Source organism: Euprymna scolopes, chromosome 1 (assembly GCF_053919585.1).
Source record: "Euprymna scolopes isolate OS-2025 chromosome 1, ASM5391958v1, whole genome shotgun sequence".
NCBI classification, from domain to species: Eukaryota; Metazoa; Mollusca; class Cephalopoda; order Sepiida; family Sepiolidae; genus Euprymna; species Euprymna scolopes.
In genome coordinates, this window is record NC_136482.1 from 192948948 (window position 1) to 192972073 (window position 23126).

Below are 23126 nucleotides of genomic sequence, written 5' to 3' on the forward strand. Positions count from 1 at the left end.
GTACCTTATTTCCCAAAAGACCAGAGGTTCGGGGAAAGTGTGTGTGTTTGTGTATATATATATGTGTGTGTGTGATTCGATTAGTAAGCATAAAATGACATTGCAGCTTAGATATAACAAAGTAAAAAGATTCATAAATATAAAGCACAATTTTCATTATTTTGCATAATTTACCTAGTTTTAAATTTGAATCTGTGATCTTTGTTTTCACCTAATTGTTTTGCTTTTTAATGTTACAGTAAACTAAAAAAAAAATTGTTTTAAATCTATTTCTTGTAAACATAAAAAAATTAGTAATTTACGAGATGAAAGCCTTTTCTTTTTTTTTTAATTATATTTATCGTTTTAACTGAATTATTAAATTTTTGAAAATTTATTAAAACATAACATTTGAACTCTCAAAGTCGTGCTGACAAACAAAATTTTAATAAATCTTATAAATCAAATAATTAAAGAAACATTCATTAAAATTTAACAATTTTTATTTTAATTATGCAATTTAAAGGAAAATTTAAATAGTGCATAAATTCATATAAAAAAACAAATGCAAAACATTCTAACATTAAATAATTTTTGTTATTTTTGTAAGGTGTTCTTTTATTATTCCTTCCTAATAATTAAAAGGCATTAATTAGATTTGAGTTCATAAGAGACCTGAGACCTCCAATTGAGTGTGAAGGACAGTGATACATCATCACTTTATGCTTTAATGACAAACCTTTTAACACTTCATTCCAATTGTTTTCATTTCATTGTTTTGTTTTTATTCTCTTGCATTCATGGGAAATTCTTTTAAAGAAAAGCTGTTGAACATTTTAATAATCAGACTGGAGAAAAATGACTGTACCTACAAAATTAGATTATTCTTGAGATAATTAGTGATGGGACGATTCCAATACAATTACTGATTTCGATTCTTTTTAAATTTCTAAATATTTACTTGTAAAGAGTTTTTTTTTTTCTGTATTAAACATTTATGTAATATGTGAATATATTTTTGCAAACAAAAATAAAAGTAGTGAGGAGATATACAGTGTTTAGTTTTACTGGTAGTTTGAAATCAATATTTATCATTAGTACAAACAAAGGAAAATTGAAAAAAACAAAAAAGAACAATTAAAATAATCGTTTAGGCATTGGAAAAATGTACCAATTTTTCTGATTCCAATACCACAAGAGTTTTTTGATTCCAATTAATCATTTCAAACACTAATAATCATCCTCACTATTTACAATGAATACGGTTCTAATTTTATGTCATGCAGAATTGTTATTAAATGTACAAAAGTTGTTTTTTGACCTAAAGAGATCTGACGAAAGAGAAATTTTCCCGAAATATCATACATTACAAAGCTTCTATCTGACCATACTGACGGAAGTAGAAACACAATGCAAGTATAAAATATTTGAAAAATATATATATATATATATATATATATATATATATATATATATATTCTATTAATAAAAGGTGAATCTGTATAGCTTATTTTATCATTATATATATCTTAATTTGCTTCAGTTTGTGTCTGTTACACTTTTTCAGCATATTGCCTTCTATAAATTTACATTTCTTTTACACACCAAACAATGCTGCATGCAAACTACATTAACTTAGATTATTTATTTTTCTTTTTTCTTTCTCTATCCTTTTATCACTCATATGACAATATAAATTAAATTCATATAGATCTGATAAATTGATGAAAAGAATGAAAATACATGCCTTATATATATATATAGTACAGATTTTTATATTACTTAGTTTTACTCAAGTATTGATCATTATTGAATATACAGAAATTCCATCTGATCATAATGACGCAAAAAAAAAACACTCAATGCAAGTATAATATATTAAAATATATGTGTGTATATATATATATAACATATATTAGAATGCATATATATATATATATATATTGTATTAATAAAAGCTGAAACTGCATAGCTTATTCCACCATTGCATGCCTTAATTTGCTTCAGTTTGTGTCTGTTACACTTGTGCATCGTATTGTCTTCTATAAATTACCTTTATATACAAACTAGACAATGTTCTTACCTTTTTTGAAATCCTATGTAAAATTTTGAGTTTGGTTTTATAAGCGATTTTCAAATATTATTTCTTTTATTTTTCAGAGTTGAATCATGGATTTCTTTGACCAAGAAGCTGAGGAATCAGATGCTTCCAATGAGCCTGGATCCGATTCAGACAATGAAATCATTAAAAAAGGACCAAAAAAGAAAGAAAAGAAATCACGAAAGAAACGGATAGATGATGAAGATGAGGAAGATGACGAAGATGGTAAGGTTTTCATTTATAATGTAAACAGGCATCTCGCTGCTCAACTTCCTACAATTAAACATGATCTCAAATAGTAGCTCCCTTAAGTCCAAGTGGAAATATGCCTTATTGGGGTGAAAAAGTTTGTTTTTTTAACTTTATGCCTCTACACATGAAGGATTTCCTTCTTGACCTTTTCTTTCAGGTATTTTTTTTTTTGTTGCAGAATTGTGTTTTTCTTTGATAGAATGTCTTAGAGATACTCTTTGGTTGTAACTTAGTTTGTTTCATGATAATGAACATCAAATTATCCAATCATATCTTATTAAGCCTCATCATGTTGATTTTAGAATAATGACCAAGAGAGAAATTCCTTCTTTTAAATTTATGCGCATATCCTCCCCGATAAAAAGGTCCCCTTAAAATGTAAAGATGGTGTAGGTGATTCGGGATCCAAATAAGCTACTTGATAGAGGGACGGAGAATTATACTGATCTGTTCAGTAACTTCTCAGTAGTCATTACTGATGCGATAGATAATTTGCTTCAGAGGAGATTGTTGAAATGGACTCTGTTTCTGCTCTCGAGGAAGTCGAGAGACTATATGGCAGTTGAGATGCAGAGCATTTGGTGGAGGAATCTACATGTATTGGTTCTTCACGGTGGTAGAAGAACAATAGCAGTGCATATCATGGGGTTGATTGACATCTTGATTGATGTGCATGTTTACTAAGATTTGTGTGAAGAGAGGGAAGAGGAGGGCAGCAACTATCGAGGAAGGTATTTACCAGAATCCTGTTGAATCGCTTGAAAGCTTGCATCTGTCTTTTTGTACTTCCTGAGAATCTGTATGGCTTTAGGAGTCGGAATATCATTGGCATGATTTTTATGGCCTGTCAAATGCAGGAAAAGTGTATTGAACATCTCCATATCAAGTCTTTGTTGATCTGATGAAAGCATTTGATATGGTTATATCTGTTCCGTCTGCCTACTTCCCTCCTGACTACAACTTGGATGTCTTCAAGTCCAACGTCAACAAATTCCTGATAAACCACCCCCTTAAGTAGACACTCTAAATATCCACATTAACGTACTGTACTTACAATAACCCTTATTCCTGAGTGGCTTCCGGGCCTTGATAAGTGGTGACCACGTTATAAAAAAAAATAGTTAATCAAGGTGAGTAATTAGGATGTGTAGTGGAAGGTACTGAGTAATTAGGATGTGTAGTGGAAGGTACTGAGTAATTAGGATGTGTAGTGGAAGGTACTGAGTAATTAGGATGTGTAGTGGAAGGTACTGAGTAATTAGGATGTGTAGTGGAAGGTACTGAGTAATTAGGATGTGTAGTGGAAGGTACTGAGTAATTAGGATGTGTAGTGAAAGGTACTGAGTAATTAGGATGTCCTCCTTACTTTGTTAGACTTCTTTGAGTTGCACTACAATATGAAAGCACATGTCAAATGTAATGGTTGCTGTTCAAGAGTTGTTACGATTGATAATGGTGTCAAACAGGGTGATATACCTGCACTTTGTTTTCCATATATTTTGTTGTCACTCTGTCGTTGATTTTCAATAAATGTATCTTTTCATTTTGTATAAGTAAACACAAATTGCATTAGGTTTGTCATCTTATTTGACTTGCTGATGACACATTGCCCAAGCAGATAATTTATGGGGAACTAATTGGGAACACTTGCTATAGAACAAATTATACAAGCAGTTCATAAATTGTCTCAAAAATTATTTGAAGTGATTAGGAAAAGGGTGGTTTGTAGATAAGTCCAGGTGAAGGAAAGCGATTTATGAAGCTACAAGCTTTTTAAAAAGTAAAGTACTGAACACTAAGAACTGAAAAGAGTGGCAAGGAATAGAGGTATGTGATGCCTTCAGAGCATGGAGGAAATAAAGAACAGCTTGGGGTTTAATAATCATATCACATGCCAATTTGATTGTGACATGCTTATCAAATTACAGATCTCAAAAGGCTGTTAGTGTTTGACCTTCACTGTCTCTATGAAATTATGCGGGACCGCTGATAGCAATTCATTTTCAATCCCCAAATGATGTAGGATTATTCCCTCAACTATGCTCTTTTAAAGATGAGTACTTTGTGGTTCAGCCATGCTGCGTACTGCAATCTTTTAAAGATGAGTACTTTGTGGTTCAGCCATGCTGCGTACTGCAATCTTTTAAAGATGAGTACTTTGTGGTTCAGCCATGCTGCGTACTGCAATCTTTTAAAGATGAGTACTTTGTGGTTCAGCCATGCTGCGTACTGCAATCTTTTAAAGATGAGTACTTTGTGGTTCAGCCATGCTGCGTACTGCAATCTTTTAAAGATGAGTACTTTGTGGTTCAGCCATGCTGCGTACTGCAATCTTTTAAAGATGAGTACTTTGTGGTTCAGCCATGCTGCGTACTGCAATCTTTTAAAGATGAGTACTTTGTGGTTCAGCCATGCTGCGTACTGCAATCTTTTAAAGATGAGTACTTTGTGGTTCAGCCATGCTGCGTACTGCAATCTTTTAAAGATGAGTACTTTGTGGTTCAGCCATGCTGCGTACTGCAATCTTTTAAAGATGAGTACTTTGTGGTTCAGCCATGCTGCGTACTGCAATCTTTTAAAGATGAGTACTTTGTGGTTCAGCCATGCTGCGTACTGCAATCTTTTAAAGATGAGTACTTTGTGGTTCAGCCATGCTGCGTACTGCAATCTTTTAAAGATGAGTACTTTGTGGTTCAGCCATGCTGCGTACTGCAATCTTTTAAAGATGAGTACTTTGTGGTTCAGCCATGCTGCGTACTGCAATCTTTTAAAGATGAGTACTTTGTGGTTCAGCCATGCTGCGTACTGCAATCTTTTAAAGATGAGTACTTTGTGGTTCAGCCATGCTGCGTACTGCAATCTTTTAAAGATGAGTACTTTGTGGTTCAGCCATGCTGCGTACTGCAATCTTTTAAAGATGAGTACTTTGTGGTTCAGCCATGCTGCGTACTGCAATCTTTTAAAGATGAGTACTTTGTGGTTCAGCCATGCTGCGTACTGCAATCTTTTAAAGATGAGTACTTTGTGGTTCAGCCATGCTGCGTACTGCAATCTTTTAAAGATGAGTACTTTGTGGTTCAGCCATGCTGCGTACTGCAATCTTTTAAAGATGAGTACTTTGTGGTTCAGCCATGCTGCGTACTGCAATCTTTTAAAGATGAGTACTTTGTGGTTCAGCCATGCTGCGTACTGCAATCTTTTAAAGATGAGTACTTTGTGGTTCAGCCATGCTGCGTACTGCAATCTTTTAAAGATGAGTACTTTGTGGTTCAGCCATGCTGCGTACTGCAATCTTTTAAAGATGAGTACTTTGTGGTTCAGCCATGCTGCGTACTGCAATCTTTTAAAGATGAGTACTTTGTGGTTCAGCCATGCTGCGTACTGCAATCTTTTAAAGATGAGTACTTTGTGGTTCAGCCATGCTGCGTACTGCAATCTTTTAAAGATGAGTACTTTGTGGTTCAGCCATGCTGCGTACTGCAATCTTTTAAAGATGAGTACTTTGTGGTTCAGCCATGCTGCGTACTGCAATCTTTTAAAGATGAGTACTTTGTGGTTCAGCCATGCTGCGTACTGCAATCTTTTAAAGATGAGTACTTTGTGGTTCAGCCATGCTGCGTACTGCAATCTTTTAAAGATGAGTACTTTGTGGTTCAGCCATGCTGCGTACTGCAATCTTTTAAAGATGAGTACTTTGTGGTTCAGCCATGCTGCGTACTGCAATCTTTTAAAGATGAGTACTTTGTGGTTCAGCCATGCTGCGTACTGCAATCTTTTAAAGATGAGTACTTTGTGGTTCAGCCATGCTGCGTACTGCAATCTTTTAAAGATGAGTACTTTGTGGTTCAGCCATGCTGCGTACTGCAATCTTTTAAAGATGAGTACTTTGTGGTTCAGCCATGCTGCGTACTGCAATCTTTTAAAGATGAGTACTTTGTGGTTCAGCCATGCTGCGTACTGCAATCTTTTAAAGATGAGTACTTTGTGGTTCAGCCATGCTGCGTACTGCAATCTTTTAAAGATGAGTACTTTGTGGTTCAGCCATGCTGCGTACTGCAATCTTTTAAAGATGAGTACTTTGTGGTTCAGCCATGCTGCGTACTGCAATCTTTTAAAGATGAGTACTTTGTGGTTCAGCCATGCTGCGTACTGCAATCTTTTAAAGATGAGTACTTTGTGGTTCAGCCATGCTGCGTACTGCAATCTTTTAAAGATGAGTACTTTGTGGTTCAGCCATGCTGCGTACTGCAATCTTTTAAAGATGAGTACTTTGTGGTTCAGCCATGCTGCGTACTGCAATCTTTTAAAGATGAGTACTTTGTGGTTCAGCCATGCTGCGTACTGCAATCTTTTAAAGATGAGTACTTTGTGGTTCAGCCATGCTGCGTACTGCAATCTTTTAAAGATGAGTACTTTGTGGTTCAGCCATGCTGCGTACTGCAATCTTTTAAAGATGAGTACTTTGTGGTTCAGCCATGCTGCGTACTGCAATCTTTTAAAGATGAGTACTTTGTGGTTCAGCCATGCTGCGTACTGCAATCTTTTAAAGATGAGTACTTTGTGGTTCAGCCATGCTGCGTACTGCAATCTTTTAAAGATGAGTACTTTGTGGTTCAGCCATGCTGCGTACTGCAATCTTTTAAAGATGAGTACTTTGTGGTTCAGCCATGCTGCGTACTGCAATCTTTTAAAGATGAGTACTTTGTGGTTCAGCCATGCTGCGTACTGCAATCTTTTAAAGATGAGTACTTTGTGGTTCAGCCATGCTGCGTACTGCAATCTTTTAAAGATGAGTACTTTGTGGTTCAGCCATGCTGCGTACTGCAATCTTTTAAAGATGAGTACTTTGTGGTTCAGCCATGCTGCGTACTGCAATCTTTTAAAGATGAGTACTTTGTGGTTCAGCCATGCTGCGTACTGCAATCTTTTAAAGATGAGTACTTTGTGGTTCAGCCATGCTGCGTACTGCAATCTTTTAAAGATGAGTACTTTGTGGTTCAGCCATGCTGCGTACTGCAATCTTTTAAAGATGAGTACTTTGTGGTTCAGCCATGCTGCGTACTGCAATCTTTTAAAGATGAGTACTTTGTGGTTCAGCCATGCTGCGTACTGCAATCTTTTAAAGATGAGTACTTTGTGGTTCAGCCATGCTGCGTACTGCAATCTTCGCGAGTTCATCCATTGAGCAATAACTCCAGAACCACTCCAAGGTTGTCGAAAATGCCCGGGAGGCCAGCTGAAGATCTGATTACAAACCATCAAACCTAACCTGGCATTCCACTGGTCTACGGTGTTCGCCACTGGTCCTACACTGGCTACCCATCACTACCTTGGCTGCTGCGGACCATTATATATGGTTTGCATTTATCTGGTATACTGTGTGTTCAATGGAAAGAGCTGACTCAACCCATCCTGGGTGAAGTCAAATCATGCTTATCTATGAATTACTGAGTGCATGTGTGGCATCATCAAACACAGAGGTGACTTCAATTATGATATTCCACCAGATCATCAACTGCCAATTTTATGATTTGGTCTGTAAAACATTTAGTTTGCCTGGAGAGCTATATATGCGCCTCTCATTGGGAGGTTTTATACTAGTATTACATTGGTATGCCGAAAGTGGTCATACTCAAAATCGAATAGACAGCCGCCACACATATATATTGTTGTTGCACACTTTATGTTGAAATGAAAAAAATGTTCACTCAAGCCCATATGTGCAGATCGTGTTATTATAATCACTTGATCACTTTCAACCTTCTTAGATGGCATTTACGCTTTTTATAAATGTTAATTTGAACTATATTCTCACCATGGTTCACGTTGGTCAAGTGGTTTGTTCTTTGCTAAAGAAGTCAGAAATGGCTTCGTGGCCGGGTTCAAATCTCTTGACCAGTGGTAATCATAACTTCCTGCACTGATGATTCCCAAAAGGATGAAACACTAGTGTATGGAGGTATTAAAAAAAAGTACAGTGATAATTATATATATAATTTACCTTACCGCATACAAATACATGATCACACCCTTTTATTAATATAGAGATTATATCTGATAGTGATCGTGCATTATTATTATACTGTTATTTTTACTTTTGAAAATTTTATTTTTTTCAGATGAGGAAAAGTTGGCCGAGGAAATGAAAGATTTGATTAATGATGATGTAGAAGAGGAGGAAGAAGAAAGTGAAGATGAAACTGGAGATGGTAAACGCAAAATGGAATCAGAAGATGAAGACGATGACCAGTTGGAAGATGATGACTACGACTTGATAGAAGAGAATCTTGGTATTAAAGTCACCAGACAGGTAAAGAAATTTCTTCTCTTTTAGATGAGAACATTAATTCATTTCTTCCTTTTAGCACATTTTTTTTTATAGTTTTGACAAAATATTTAGAAGACAAGAGAATAGATGCTACATACTGTTACATCACTCTATCATAATTATTATATAATTCTAAATACTTACAACAAGAGGTTGTTAATCAGATTTTTTTAAACTTTAATATAGACTTATCTATCTATATATATATATATATCTGGCATAATAACGTTGACACACGAGTTCTTGTCAGATTACCAAAGTTAAGCAATGTTGAGCTTGGCTAGTACCAGATGGGTGACCATTTGGGAATTCTAGGCGCTGTATGTCCTTTCCACTTATTTCGACATTGTTTCCAGTTGTCCTGAACCTCTGCTTGCCACTGGTATTCAGCAATGTTGACTCAGGAGAGGTGTGGTTGGAGATTGCACACCTCCTGCCACAAAAATTTCACATGCAGGCACCTTTACAGTGGGTATCCATAGTCTATCAAGACTGAAGGAAGCCTTTATATATATATATATATATATATATATATATATATATATATATATATATATATATATATACAAAGGTTAGCAGTAATACCAAAATGGATTTCCGAGCAACTTAGTTGTTGTGGCGGAAGTTCATATGTCAAAATCGACGGAGAGTCCACCATCATTATGCATATATATATATATATATATATATGGCGATTAAGCTATGCAGAATATTCCGCGGATGAAACGCGGAATATTCTGTGTAGCTTAATTGCCATGAAACGCGGAATATTCTCTGTGTGTGTATATATATACATATATTTTATAACTTATTACCTAGCTCTACCTATGTATTGAGCACTGTTGAAGTAAATACTTAAAGTTTACACATAAATTTATATTTTCATATATTAATTTATGTGATTAAATGAAGTATATATATATATATGTATATAGACAGAAATCACTATTATATATTGGATACAATATAATAATCATTAGAGAATTGGCTCTATAATAATAAATACGAAATCTGCTAAAATCAAAATATCATATTTAAGCATTTTGGTGCAACTTTACAATAGTATGTCGTCTTATCCAATTGTGTATTTTCGAACAAAGGCATTTCAGGGAAAAACATGTATTAAAGTGTCATGTCGAAATTAGTTTAAATTCTCCAAATTACAAAAAATAGTCCAGTAGAGGATGTGCTAGGGCTGATTTTCAGGAAAAATCATACAGTAGATCAAAAAAAAGCAAGATGGTCGACCTTAAAGATAGTGTCATTGGATTCTGCGCAAAGCAACTTATACAGTAGAATGCCGTTATCTCCCCCTGATTTCGATCTTCTAAAGGGTTAATTTACAGTGAAAAATCACAGCTATGAAAAATTACAAAAGGAGTTTTTGAAGGCAAACCACATCATACTTATAAAAAATTATGATTTTATAGTTATTTTTCTACTGGACCATTTTTTGTAATTTTTGGAATGGATAATAATTTCAGTATAACACGTAAGTATGTAATGTTTTTCTCCAAAATGCATTTCTTCAAAGACACACTATAGTAAAGTTGCATTATCATGGTTTACAACCAGGCAGCCTGCATGCATGTGGCCCTACTGTTTTAACAGTATTGGCGACCACGGCTCCCCAAATTGTGGAGCCATGATAATTTTGGGATGACAAGTAAAGACGGTAGTTTCCCGTTGCTTTCCATCTTGATTTCGGAAGGGGTGGGGGTAAGCGTGCCCCTAGATACCAACCTGGAAATTTCTACGACTGAACGGTATATACAGTACCTAGCCTTCCCAAATGGTCACCCATCTGTTACTGGCCAGGCTCATCATTGCTTAACTTCAGTGATCTGGTGAGAATCGATATGTCAATGTGATTGTGCCTACTAGTGCTATAGAAAGTAAATAAATGAACGTAAAACAAAAAATCACTTAAAAGCAAATAAATTTCTTTCATCTCAGCAACAGACAAGTTGACTCAGAAAGGAAGGACATTGGACCCTCACAGTTGATAGTGATAAAAGTCCGAGGTTTGAATCTTAAGGTTTATATGTTCGCTGTGTGTAGTCACACTGATAAGTTTTGAAAAGATGGCTGGCAGGGGCCAAATATACAATAGTCAAACAGGAGTAGTATATAGGTATAGATAAATGAAAGCCAGCAGGCTTGTATACCATATCTGAAGTAAGACTTGTAAAAATAAATCTGGATGACCTTCTTCTGTAAAAAAGTAGCAATTACCTACAGATAATAGTTTCACTGTATCACAACTCTTCTGTGTGGCTAGACAATTTTAAGCTGAAACTTGAAATCCAACCACTTAGTCAGGAGATCTTAACATTATCATGCACACTAAAAAAATAAGGGAATGTTTTTTTTTATATATTTGTTTACATTATCGACTGCTTAGAGAGCTCTATTCTTTTATAAAAAGCACAGCTTTATGCTAAGTGGTGACTGTTATTGTCCTTAATCAGTATATTTTTCTTATTGCTCTCACAAGTATTGACTTATTTTTTTCTTATTTTTTTATTTTGTAAAGCCGAAGAAGCGTAAGAGAATTCGTGTTGTGTCCGAAGATGAAGACAGTGATCAAGAAATGCCTGAGAGTAACATTGCTGATGAACGACTCGAGATTGCCAACACTTTATTTGATGACGATGACGATGAAGCTGCGGAGGAAAGTGCTGCTCCTGTTAGTGAGCGAGAAGAAGCGCCAAAGAAAGATGATTTGGCTTTGGATTTAGAAGGTTCAGAAGAGGAAGAATCTGGTAAGACATTGTGCCCTCTTAAAACATCTTTTTATTTATGTATATATATATACACTAGACTACCCATGACTCGTTGGGTCAGTATGTTATATTTGCTATGGAATGAATGTATGAGCGTGACACTTGTGACATAACAAAAACATTTCTGAGTTGTTCTGTTTATAATTGTTTATTTTTGAAAAAAAAACAAAAACTTACAGGCATTGAATTATAAGTGGTTTGCCATACTTATAGGTAAATGTGCACTGAACAGATACCATAATACTTAGTTAAATTCAAATTTTGATAATTTAAAATGAAATTGTTAGTTGAAAGTACAGAATAGTTAAAACATTCTCCCCATGTTAAGAATGGCTTTTTAAATAGAAAATGAAAATAAAATATAACTTTTTTCATTTATTTTTAAACAAACTTTCATGGCCCATTTAGTCAAATATTTAATTTATATGTAAATAATAAGGCCAATAAAACTAATTAAGACAATGCAGAAATGAACGATGTAAAAAAAAAAATAAAAAAAGCAGAAAGTATTAACAATTGTTTATTTGGATAATTTAAACGCAAAAAAAAAAGCAATTGGGACGCTGAAAACGTACACAGTAAAATAATGTTTTATTGTCGTATTGATTATTTATTTGTAACGCAATTTTAAAAAAAACATATTTCGGGGTTATTTATTTATGTTGGTAGTGTAGAAGAAAATGTATGAATGTTTTTTAAGAAAGGTGTATTAAAAAATGGAGAATAAATTTTTTAAAAATTCTGCAAAAGTAGTGATTTATGTTTATTTGTTTATGCTGTTATGGGTTTACGTTTATGTACGCATGCGCAACTGGTCATTTGAGTTTTTTTTATATATATATATATATATATATATATATATATATATACGGAAATGAAAGTGGGAAGAAGATAATGAAATCAACAAATCTAAATAATTCTGCAGTTTATGAACCACGCTATTTTTCCAATAGGATTTTCAAGTTAAATTCAATTTTTATGGTGTCTTTTTTTGTTAGGTGACTACAAAATATTTAACAAAGCCCTTCCTTGCCAAGTTAAGAATGGCTTTCTAAATAACATTATTTTAACAAGGTTTCTAAACTGCAAAAATAACCAAATCTGATTTGTTCGTAGCTAGAGTAAGGCATTAGTTAGACATAAAAGCAGCAGTTATAAATAAATTCACACAATTAGTTTGATAAGGTCCCCTGAGAATGAAACACAAATGTTTATGGAGATCTTACTTGGCATAAGATTATTTGGTTCTTATCTAGAATTCAACCTAATTTAAAAAAACAAAAATAACAAAAAAATCGTTATGTTGTACACACCCATTATGGAACAAAAATTTTATATTCCAAAAATTATGTATATTGATCAAGGAGTTTTTTTATATGTAGAAAATCATTTTTCATAAATTATACTGTCTTCATTACAAGGCTAATTTAAAAAATTTTCGCATTTCAAATTGAGTTATCTCCCTTTATTAAACATACTAGCCTTCCCAAATGTCTTGCTTCCTCATAAGATTTGATTTTCTTAATTAAAAACTACTTGATAAATTTTTGATTTTTGGAATAGTGCATTTCTGTTCTATAATAGGTTATATACATCATAAAGATTTTTCTGTTTTTGTTTTGTTTTTTTTTTTATTTAGGTTGAATTCTGGACATGAACTGAATATTTTCATAGAATTATGAAGCTCTACTCATGTGTGAAAGACTTTTGAAATGAATACTGAAAGTGTATATACATAATACCATATTATATGAAAGTAAACAGATGGAAGTATGTTTATTTATAAAAATACAAATGGGTCTTTATTGTAGAGTGGAAGATATATGTACTCTCATTTTGTCACACAAAAGTTAGCAAGTAAAACACATACTTCCAGACAAAGCTATTTTAAATGGTGAGGAGAAACGAGAAAGCAAATAAATCGGACAACATCCCCAGATTTGCTTTGCTGACTGAAATGAATTCGAACGGAAATCTTCTACTTTATAATAAAGTCGAAGGTTGGGATAGTGTTCTTGATTTTGATTCATTTTATTAAAATCTGGATGTGTGATGTGTTTTATTTAAGGGATAGGTTACTTTCTATCTTTTTTTTTTTTTTTTTAATAATTTTCAGGTTATCATGATTTCTAATTAGTATGGGTTTTATTTCGGTTTGTATTAGATTGGGGGGGGGGCATATCAAGTTAAACAACGTCTTCAGACTTACCCCGTCGTTTGAAATGAATTAGAAAAGAAATCCTCTGCTCTGTAATAAGTCATTGGTGAGGATGGCAGTTCAGGTTCACAGAGAAACTTGCCAAACGGATAAGAAAAGTGGCAGAGAACGAAGATGCATATCTGTGAAGAATTTTTTTTTTTTTTTTTTAATTCACAGATCTTGTACATTTTGTTTTAATTATGATTACTTTATGAAAAAATTTTTTCAGTTTTTAAAATAATTTCTTGTTTTTTTTTTTTTTTTTTTTAATTCGTCAGATATCGATGATTTTATTGTGGATGAGGAAGGTCAGCCAATCAGTAAAGGTAAAAAGAAAAAACCAGTCATCCATAGTGACAAGTAAGTATCAAATACTCCTGATTTTCACTCCTTTTATTAAAATTTGTGTGTGATGTATTTTATTCAAGGGGGTATGACTAGGGATGTGTTAGTCTGCATGTTTTTATTTGAAATAATCCTGAGGTTATAATTTTTTTTTTTTTAATTACATTTTCATCCCAAACGAGGTACAGTGCCACTTTGATGTAGGTGGCTACTATCAGGGACATAAGTTGCGGGGATACTATGTAGGGAGTTGAGTAGCAAGATGTCTCTTTACATTACACTTGAACTTCTGCATGTCAGTACAGTTGGGGAAGCAGGTGCCTGGAAGGGAATTCCAAAGTCTAGCAGTTCTGGGGAAGAAACTATTAGAGTAGAAGGTTTTCTTACATCTAAGGATCTCTGTGTATGGGGTGGGATTTTGCTGCTTGTCAGGTTTGTTGGGTGAATTTATGTTGAGGGGGCACAACAGCTCATAGTTCATTGTAGCATTCACCATTAAAATACTTGTAAAACAGGCAAAGGGATGCAACATTTTGTCGATGGTACAGACATTGAAGCTTAGATGACAGTTCAGGACCTATCAGGTTGGCAACTCTCTTTTGAACCCTGTCCAAGAGGGAGATACTAGTAGCAGATGCACCAGCCCATACATGGGCGAATGGTGGCCTTGTAGAGGTACAGGATACTTTCAGGCATAGGTAACTTTCTAGCACGGTAGAGAGAGCCCACCTTTCTCTGCACCAGCCTTGGCAATGCTCTTGATGTATCTGTTCAAACTCATGTTCCCTGTGAACATTAAGCCAAGGAGTTTGAATGAAGTACTTTCAGGTAATGTATCTTTAGACGCAGCTAGTAGTGGTTGAGAAGGTTTCTTGTAATTATTAAAGGAAACGAGCTTAGTCTTGGCAGCATTGAACGTTACCATCCACTTTTGCTCCCATTCCACTACAGACTGGAGATCTTCCTCTAGGGTTTCCAATATTGCCTTGGATATGTGTTCATTTATTTTCCCTTCGTGCCTGTTATAGAGCGTGGTGTCGTCAGCAAATGTGCCCATCTCAGAGACTATTTTATCAGGGAGGTTATTTATGAATATTAGGAATAATAAAGGTCCAAGGATTTTTTTTCTTGGGAATCACTTGAGACAAGACATGAAACCACTTAATGTACCAAGAACGAAAGATGATTATCGCAAAGACAGGAGACGCCTATTAACCTTCACCTTGAAAAGACCAAGGTTAAAAGTAGGGGGAGAATAGTCAGCAGGAAGAGAGCCCCACAGTTCTTGGATAATTGGAAAGAATCTACTGAAATAGGAATTTCTGTATTGTGATGAGGTATCAAGACAGTGAATTGATGAAGACCACTTGACCAATGAATTAAACGAGTTGCAACAAAAGAAGCAGAAAATAAATCAAATAATTCTGAAGGACATCTGCCATAATAAAATTTATAGAAAAGGCTAACAACATCACATCTGTGAGAGAGATTGCTGAAAAGCAGAGGGTGGGGCCAATTATATTACAAATACGTTTCTGCACTTTATTAAGAACCCTCAAATAGGACAGATTCATTAGTCCAAATATGACAACTTTCTAATTGATATGGATTTTAGGCTTGCATTGGATTGGAGGTGGCGGTATATATAACAAGTAGTGTTGAGGCAATCGAAATATGGAATTGTAAAAATCGTAACTTTTCAGGTATCAAAATCTGAAAAATTTGTGCTATTTTCTAATGCTAAAAACGATTCTTTTGGTTTTTGTTTTGCTTAAAACAAAATTTTCAATTGCTCTTGTACTAATTATAAAATTATATTTATTGATTTTAAATTACCAGTAAAACTAAAATTCTCCTGGTGTATTTTTACACTTGTAAACATATGGGCATATATTACATAGTTTTACAGTTATACCCCCCCCTCCAATTTTTTTTTAAAGTCCATAGTTTAATATCTAGATATTTTGAAAGAATTAAAATCTGGAATTTAGAATAGAATCTGTACTTGTGTCAGAATTGTTAGTATTTGAATCGATTCATCACTAATGTCTAGATCGATACATGATCGTAAAAATTTGTTTCTCTTTTCAGATCATTACAGATTGCTCAAGATATTTTTGGCGTTGATTTTGATTTTGCTGATTTTGACCAATATGACGAGGAGGAAGACGAGGAAGATTATGATGAGGTATTGCCTTTGTTTAACCTAATTGACATTTTCATTTATTAGACCAGTGGTTCTCAACCACCGTGCTGCAGCACATTAGTGTGCCATAGAATGATTACTGGCGTGAAGATAGTGTAGGCTAAAGTTACAAGTTGTTAGGTAGAAAAATGTTTTCATGTTGTTGTAAGCGGAGTTCTTTGTATTACTAGATAATCACACATTATTGCTTATGTGATATTGCTGCTTAAATGGTAAAAAAAATAAAATAAAATGTTGTTTAAATCATTTGTTTAAATCGTTAAATATTTTGAATTTTTCTTTTACACTGTGTGTTGTGTGCAGCCTAACATCTAATGAAGTAACAATTTCAAATTAGATGAAAAGACACCTTAGTACTAATCCTGAACTCGACTTCCAACTAAACTTCATTATTTTATTGCAAAAAAAGGCTTTATGAGGAGAAAAAAGAAAGTTTTTTTTTTTTTTTTTTTTTTTTTTGATAGATGTACCATGAGAATTTAAAGAAGTCAATGGTGTGCCGCCATGTTAAAAAACGTTGGAAACCACTGTATTACACTGATGATTAGCAAGCATTGTCCAACATTGTCCCTATAAAATAAATGACTCTAATGACGTGTAAATTCAATCATCATATCATATGAATCCAAAGATTTTATTGGTGGCATGGGTTTCCCTGATATTTTTCTGGTCAGAATTCTTTCTAAAATATATTAGGTATTTTCAGAACGAACCATGTGAAGGTTGCCAACATCCCAAAGTGAAAGTGATTTTTGCAGAACAAACTGGCTTTGAACTTGGGACACCCAGTCAGTGTTGTTAATCACTAGAGCACCGTCACCTCTCTATAAATTGAACATGAACACTATCAATAAAAATTATATATATAAAAATGCCACTCTCCATGTTGTTTTGCTTAAACTATCTTTAGGGGACAGTAAATTATAATTGATATATCTTTTAAGAATGCATGAGAAAATGTGAAGAGAAGACAGTTTTGTGTGTATATGTACATATATTTTTTTAACTATCTTTATTAAAAAGTGGCCCGTTAAGAAAATAATGTTGAGCCCTCTTTTAGGGAATTAAAAAAAGCAGTCATCTATTCATAAATGCTACATTCCAACTTCCTGTCGTTGAATACTCTCTGGCTGTTTACTATTCACGCCAGCCAACTTGGTATTTATAGATACTTAATTGCACTCAATTCTTGTGTTAATTTTTGGTAGTTTGGAGGTCGAATATTAGATGGAGTCAAGGGTGACATTATGATTTGTTTCAAATCTCCTGACTGGCAGTAATTATTACTTCTTACAATGATCATTGCGTAAGCATGAAACAATAGTTGCTGTAGGTATAAAAATAATATTTATTTAAAAAAAATATATATATATATATATTTTAAGGTTATGAGGGCTTTTTGAAGCATGAAATCGATGTTACTTTTTGTATTTAATATTTTTATTATTTTTTTATATTTCAATCGGACTGCCGCTCTTGGTCACAAAAAGTATCGAAATGAAAAAGAAAGCTGTTGAAAAAACTGGAAATTTGTAATATATATATATATATATATATATATATAGGATCTAGTAGTCTTACTATTGAGTTAATTTTACATGAATAAGATTCTGCATTGAAACTTTGAATTAATAAATACTTTTTTTTTTCTTTTAAGTATGATGAAGAGGCTGGTGAAGATGGGGAAACAGTTACAAAAACCAAGAAGCCTGGTCGCAAACGAGCCTCCAAAAAAAGTATTTACGAGGTTAGTAACAAGTGTTCTTATTATTTTAAACAAATGAATTGATACATAAATTTCATCTGTATTTTATTGTTCACTTGCGTTTTTAGCGTTCACTTTTTTCAATAAATTCTATTCCTTTGTTATTTTAGGTCTATGAACCAAGTGAATTGGAAAGAGGACATTTCACTGATCTTGATAATGAAATCAGAACTGCCGATATACCAGAAAGATTTCAAGTAAGTAAATTTCTGCCGTAGTTGTATCCGATCGTCATACGCACACTATAGATGTGCATATCTATAAACTTCCGAGTGAGGGTTGGCAAAATACAGTTTTACAATTATTTACTCAATTATGTTGGGGAGGGAGTAACAATTTAAAAAAAAAAATTTTATGATTAGGATTCATGATATAAATATCCTCTTTCTTTCTCTTTCCTCTACTTTTGTGTCACTTTTGGTAATCTATTATATAAAGGGCAGTTGTCTGTATGCATGCCCAGCTAAAACTACAAAACAAACATCCACAAAGTTAGTTTCTTGGTTGGGAAAAAAAATTATCAACATTTATAATGTAATGGTCGAACAGTTTATATTTGGAATGTTGATACAACTTGTATGAAAACAAATGAAAAGAAATTCCTTTCTCAACACAATACTATAATGTGCTAAATAATTCTAGCAGATTTTTGTCAAAGTTAATGCTGAAATTCTAATATTTTTTTTCCATCATCTGACAAAAAAATCAGTTCTAAAGTTAGCTGAAGGAGAACTTTTTTGCTTCATTAGCTTTCAAAAAAAAATCTGTCACTTATATGGAAATTGATCATCATCTGAAGGTTTAGTTAATTCTCTATTTTTAGCATTTGTTCTCATCTGAATTTTTTTTTTTTTTTTTTTTCAATTCACTATTTATCATTTTAGGAAAATTGCTTGACTCCTTTTCTGGTCAAGTGGTCTAACTTAGCCTCTTCACTTCAAATTACTTTAATCTGTATCTCTCACTTAGAGCAAACATGGATGGCCTCTTAAGAGTTGCTGCTCCCCCCCCCCTTTTTTTTTTGATAGGCTGGCCCTAACTGTCCATCAAAACAATCAAACTACCAAACATAGTTGAAAAGGAATGCATTTCATTTCAGACAAATATTTTTTGCATCAAGTTTTCAGCTGCTTTATTTCTCTATTTCTTTGAAATGTATACAATTTTTTAATGCCTCATCTCTCTAAAAAAGTAAAATTGGTTCATATCTTCTCTTTCTGTTTCGTTAATTCTATACTTAATTCCTGGCCCCTACAAAAGATAAATGAATATTCTATTGGTCACCGGTCGACCATCATTCTCACACACTTACCTGCTTTCGTTGTAATCACAATCCAGATGTAATACTACCTATCATAATTTATTGCTTGTGTAGACTAATTTTTAAAGAAAACACATTTCAGGTGAAAACATTATTACATATGTGTCATGTCAAAATTAGTAGATGATGTGCTAGAAGTATTTTAAATAAAAAAAATTATCCACAGTTACGTTCAAAGATTTTGTTTAAAAATTTACAGTATGTATTTATTTAGTTAAAATTACTGATTGCACAGTTACTTTCCCCTGGATCTTGGGAACTCTCGAACATTAAAAGGTACTATAAAACTTGATAAATCATTAAACTTGATAATTTTTATTTTTACTTGTAATTATTTTTCTACTAGACCATTTTCCATAATTGTTGGAATTTATACTCATTTCAACATGACATTTAAATGTTTTCACCTGAAATACGTTGGCTTAAAAGATCTCCAATCTACACGAGCATCAATAATTTTATTCTCGGAATAATTTTATGCTGAAATTCCTCCATTGGAGATAACTTCCCTATTTACTTTTCTTTTTTTTTTTTTTTAACATCTCACATTTTTTAGCATTGTTAACCTTATCTAATTAATTTTGACATTGGAACTATTTTTCATCGTTTCTGTTTCTCATTCTTTGTTCTATTAAAACCTGTATTGGATCTGTTTTACGGCTAACTTCAGATTATTCACACAAGATTCTTTGGTTTGTGTCCAGAATTCCCCCTACAAAACAAAATAAAGAAAAATTATAGCTGAAGCAAACTGAAATCATATTCTAAAACTCACATAATTTGATCAAAAGATTTACTTTTATAAAGAAAATCATTTTTAAGCAATTTATGGGAATTTGTAGATTTTGAATTGTTGAGTCATCATCCTTATTTTCTTTTTTTTTTTATATATATATACTTTTTCAAAATGGTGGGTGATACATTTTTGCAATACTCAAAATTTGATTTTTTTAATTTTTTTTTTTTTTAATAAAATATTTGATCAATTTATGTAATTTTTGGAATATGATATATTTGTTTTGTTATAGGTATGCATATCATATAGATTTTTCTTTTCGTTTTTTTTAATATAGGTGGACTAATTTGCAAAAAAAAAATTTGTTTTAAATAATAATGATAATGTCGTTCATTAAATTCTGTCTGTGTTTGTTTACAATATCACGTCAGCTGATATTTGGGCTTGGCGATGAATAACCTGGAAAAGTCACTTCTGATTAATGTTTAGTTTTAAAATATGCAAATGAAGAAATGATTTGCGATGATTTAAATGGTATCTTTTCTTCTATCTCCTTTGCTGGTAGAACGTAAAATATTCCCCTGTAAAAATTATTCTTTTTTATCTATAAAGGAGAAAAACTATTTTTAAGATTGGATTTTTTTTTTTTTTGATTTTCGATACTTATCAGATGAATTTCTGTAAGAAACATATCTAAGAACACTGCCAGACATAAATTAGTTTTGTGTAAAATAATAGCCTGTCCTTATTAACTCTGATCCAATTGCATAGTCAATTGAATAAAGTATTAATTTTGAATGAATGAATTTTTACATGTCCACTAGTTGCTTTCACAGTTTTTAATTTTTTTAATTTATTTTTTGTCACCCCCTCCCTCCCTCCCTCCCTCCCTCTAGTTGCGTCAAATCCCAATCACTCCTACTGAAGAAGGGGAATTGGACGAGGAAGCTGAATGGATATACAAACAAGTTTTTACCAACAAGCCTATTTCTAAACAAACTGAATCAGCTGATTCACAATTCACGTATCACCAACAAAAGGGAATATCGACTGTTAATAAAATTCGAGCTGCATTGAATTTCATGAGGAACCAACTTCTTGAAGTAAGTTTGCTTGCTTATTTACCAGTATTGAGAGAGATAGGATTTCAAAAATATTTTCTTTCATGCTAATTAAAATAATTCAATGCTATGTTTCTGAATTTTTTTAGATGAGGATTGATTATTCGTATTATTTGGATTCTTTGGACTACTGTTTTCATTTTGAATGTTATTTTTACATCGGTCGATGTAACCTCCGACCATCTTCTTGGTGCACAGAATTTTGAATGAAACTTTTTATTTAATCTATGTGGATAGAATGCTTTCTAGCAGGAATCCGTGGCATAGTGGCTAAAGTACTTGGTTAAATTCATTTGTGAATTACACTGTTCTGGAAGTTGCAGGTTCAATCTTCAGTATAGGCGACACTCAAAATACAATTGCAAATTGTTTAGGTCTTCTACCCAGTTATGGCTGACAGAATGAGAACATGCTATGCCCGATGGATTAAATAAGATTCTGTTCAAAATTTCATGCAGATTCCTGAGTTCAACAAGGTACACATGAATAAGGTCAGAGGTTACATCAATTAAAGCATGGAGATAACACTCAATAATGTGTATGGACTAAAGTACAAGCAGCTTATTCAAATGACTGAATTTGACTTTATGTAAGCGATTAACTTAAAACAAACTTGCATTCTAACATGACTTAATTTTAAGTGAAAGATTTTAGAAAGAAATTTTACTGAAAATGAATTTTTATTAAATATGTAAAAAAAGAACAAAAAACGCTTAAACTTATCAATGTCTTTATCTTCACATTTACTTGAACGGCTAAAAAATGACACTGAAAACTTGTGGAAATAGGATGAATTCATAATTTCCTTTCAGTTGTTGGTAAAATAACAAATTTAATTAATTGTATATAATATATTTAAAAAAGATATTAAATAAATTTAAAACAGTTGAAATGCCATGGAACACAAACTAAAGTTTTTCTTTCTTTTTCTCTCTCTCTCTCTTCCTCTCAGGTGCCATTTATTGCATTTTACCGAAAGGAATATGTTGAACCAGAACTGAACATAAATGATTTATGGAGAGTTTGGCAGTTTGATGAAAAGGTAAACTTTTTTTGCTATTGAATTTTATCTTGTTTGATAGTATATGTTGGCTTTAGCAAAGTATCCAATTCATTACGCAAGATCATGTTAAAAAATGGGGACATTTTCAGTCAGCAGTATAGTAAATCTATCAGGGGTTGAATCATGTAAAGAGATTTCCATTTGAAATTAGATGACATCCACTAGAGATTTAGCTAATGTGTTTGAGCAAAATAGTGAGATGTGAAAATAAGCTAGTCAAGTTTTTCTCTTTGGTTTGTATCTGTAACAAAGAATATTCCTCTTCCACCCCCACCCCCTATAATTTTACAGTAACCTAAGAACAATTTATTTTTATTCTTATTCACCCCCAAATAAAGCACGGTGCCACTTGGACATAAGGGGTTATTATTTGGGACCATATCCACAGAAACACTACGTAGGAAGTTGAGCAGCAAGATATCTGTTCAGATTATGTTTAAACTTCTGTAAAGTCAGGGTAGCAGGAGACCAGTAAGGAATTTCTAAATCTAATTGATTCCAGGACAAAGGAGGGATTGAATCTAGTAATTCACTCCTGTTCGTTTGTTCGCCGCACTTTTCTCCAAAACCACTCCTTGGATTTTTCAAAAATTTTGCACAAACATTAGTCATGGTGAAAGTAAATTTTTGTCAGAACGTATTTTCTGGGATAACTCTGGTGGCCCCCACCTAAGAGGCCATTATAGGAATAAAATTGCCTTCAAATTGTTCATCCGTTCACACTGTTCTCAATAACCATGCCTTGAATTTTTTTTTTTAAATTTTACGCAAACATTAGTCATGGTGATAGTAAATTTTTCACTTGTGGAGGGGGATTCCGCATGCTTGGCTTGTTTTGAAGAAAAGTAAAAGGAAAAAATGTAACTGTAGAATTGTGCAGCGTTGTATTTTGTCCAATTGCTTACATCTGCTACTGCTATAAA

The 23126-nt window shown here is 33.0% G+C and overlaps 1 protein-coding gene across 1 annotated transcript in view; it reads left to right on the forward strand.

Moving 5' to 3' along the window:
- The window catches only part of LOC145278684 (transcription elongation factor SPT6-like), an 86485-nt gene that overhangs the window by 8113 nt on the left and 55246 nt on the right, over nt 1-23126 (forward strand). Inside the window, exons 2-10 of the mRNA XM_080130679.1 lie at nt 2140-2305; nt 8452-8642; nt 11197-11425; nt 13925-14006; nt 16083-16179; nt 17855-17944; nt 18073-18159; nt 20916-21122; nt 22093-22182. Coding sequence (XP_079986805.1) covers nt 2149-2305; nt 8452-8642; nt 11197-11425; nt 13925-14006; nt 16083-16179; nt 17855-17944; nt 18073-18159; nt 20916-21122; nt 22093-22182 — 1230 coding nt within the window. The 5' untranslated portion in view covers nt 2140-2148. The remainder of the gene's footprint in view (nt 1-2139; nt 2306-8451; nt 8643-11196; nt 11426-13924; nt 14007-16082; nt 16180-17854; nt 17945-18072; nt 18160-20915; nt 21123-22092; nt 22183-23126) is intronic.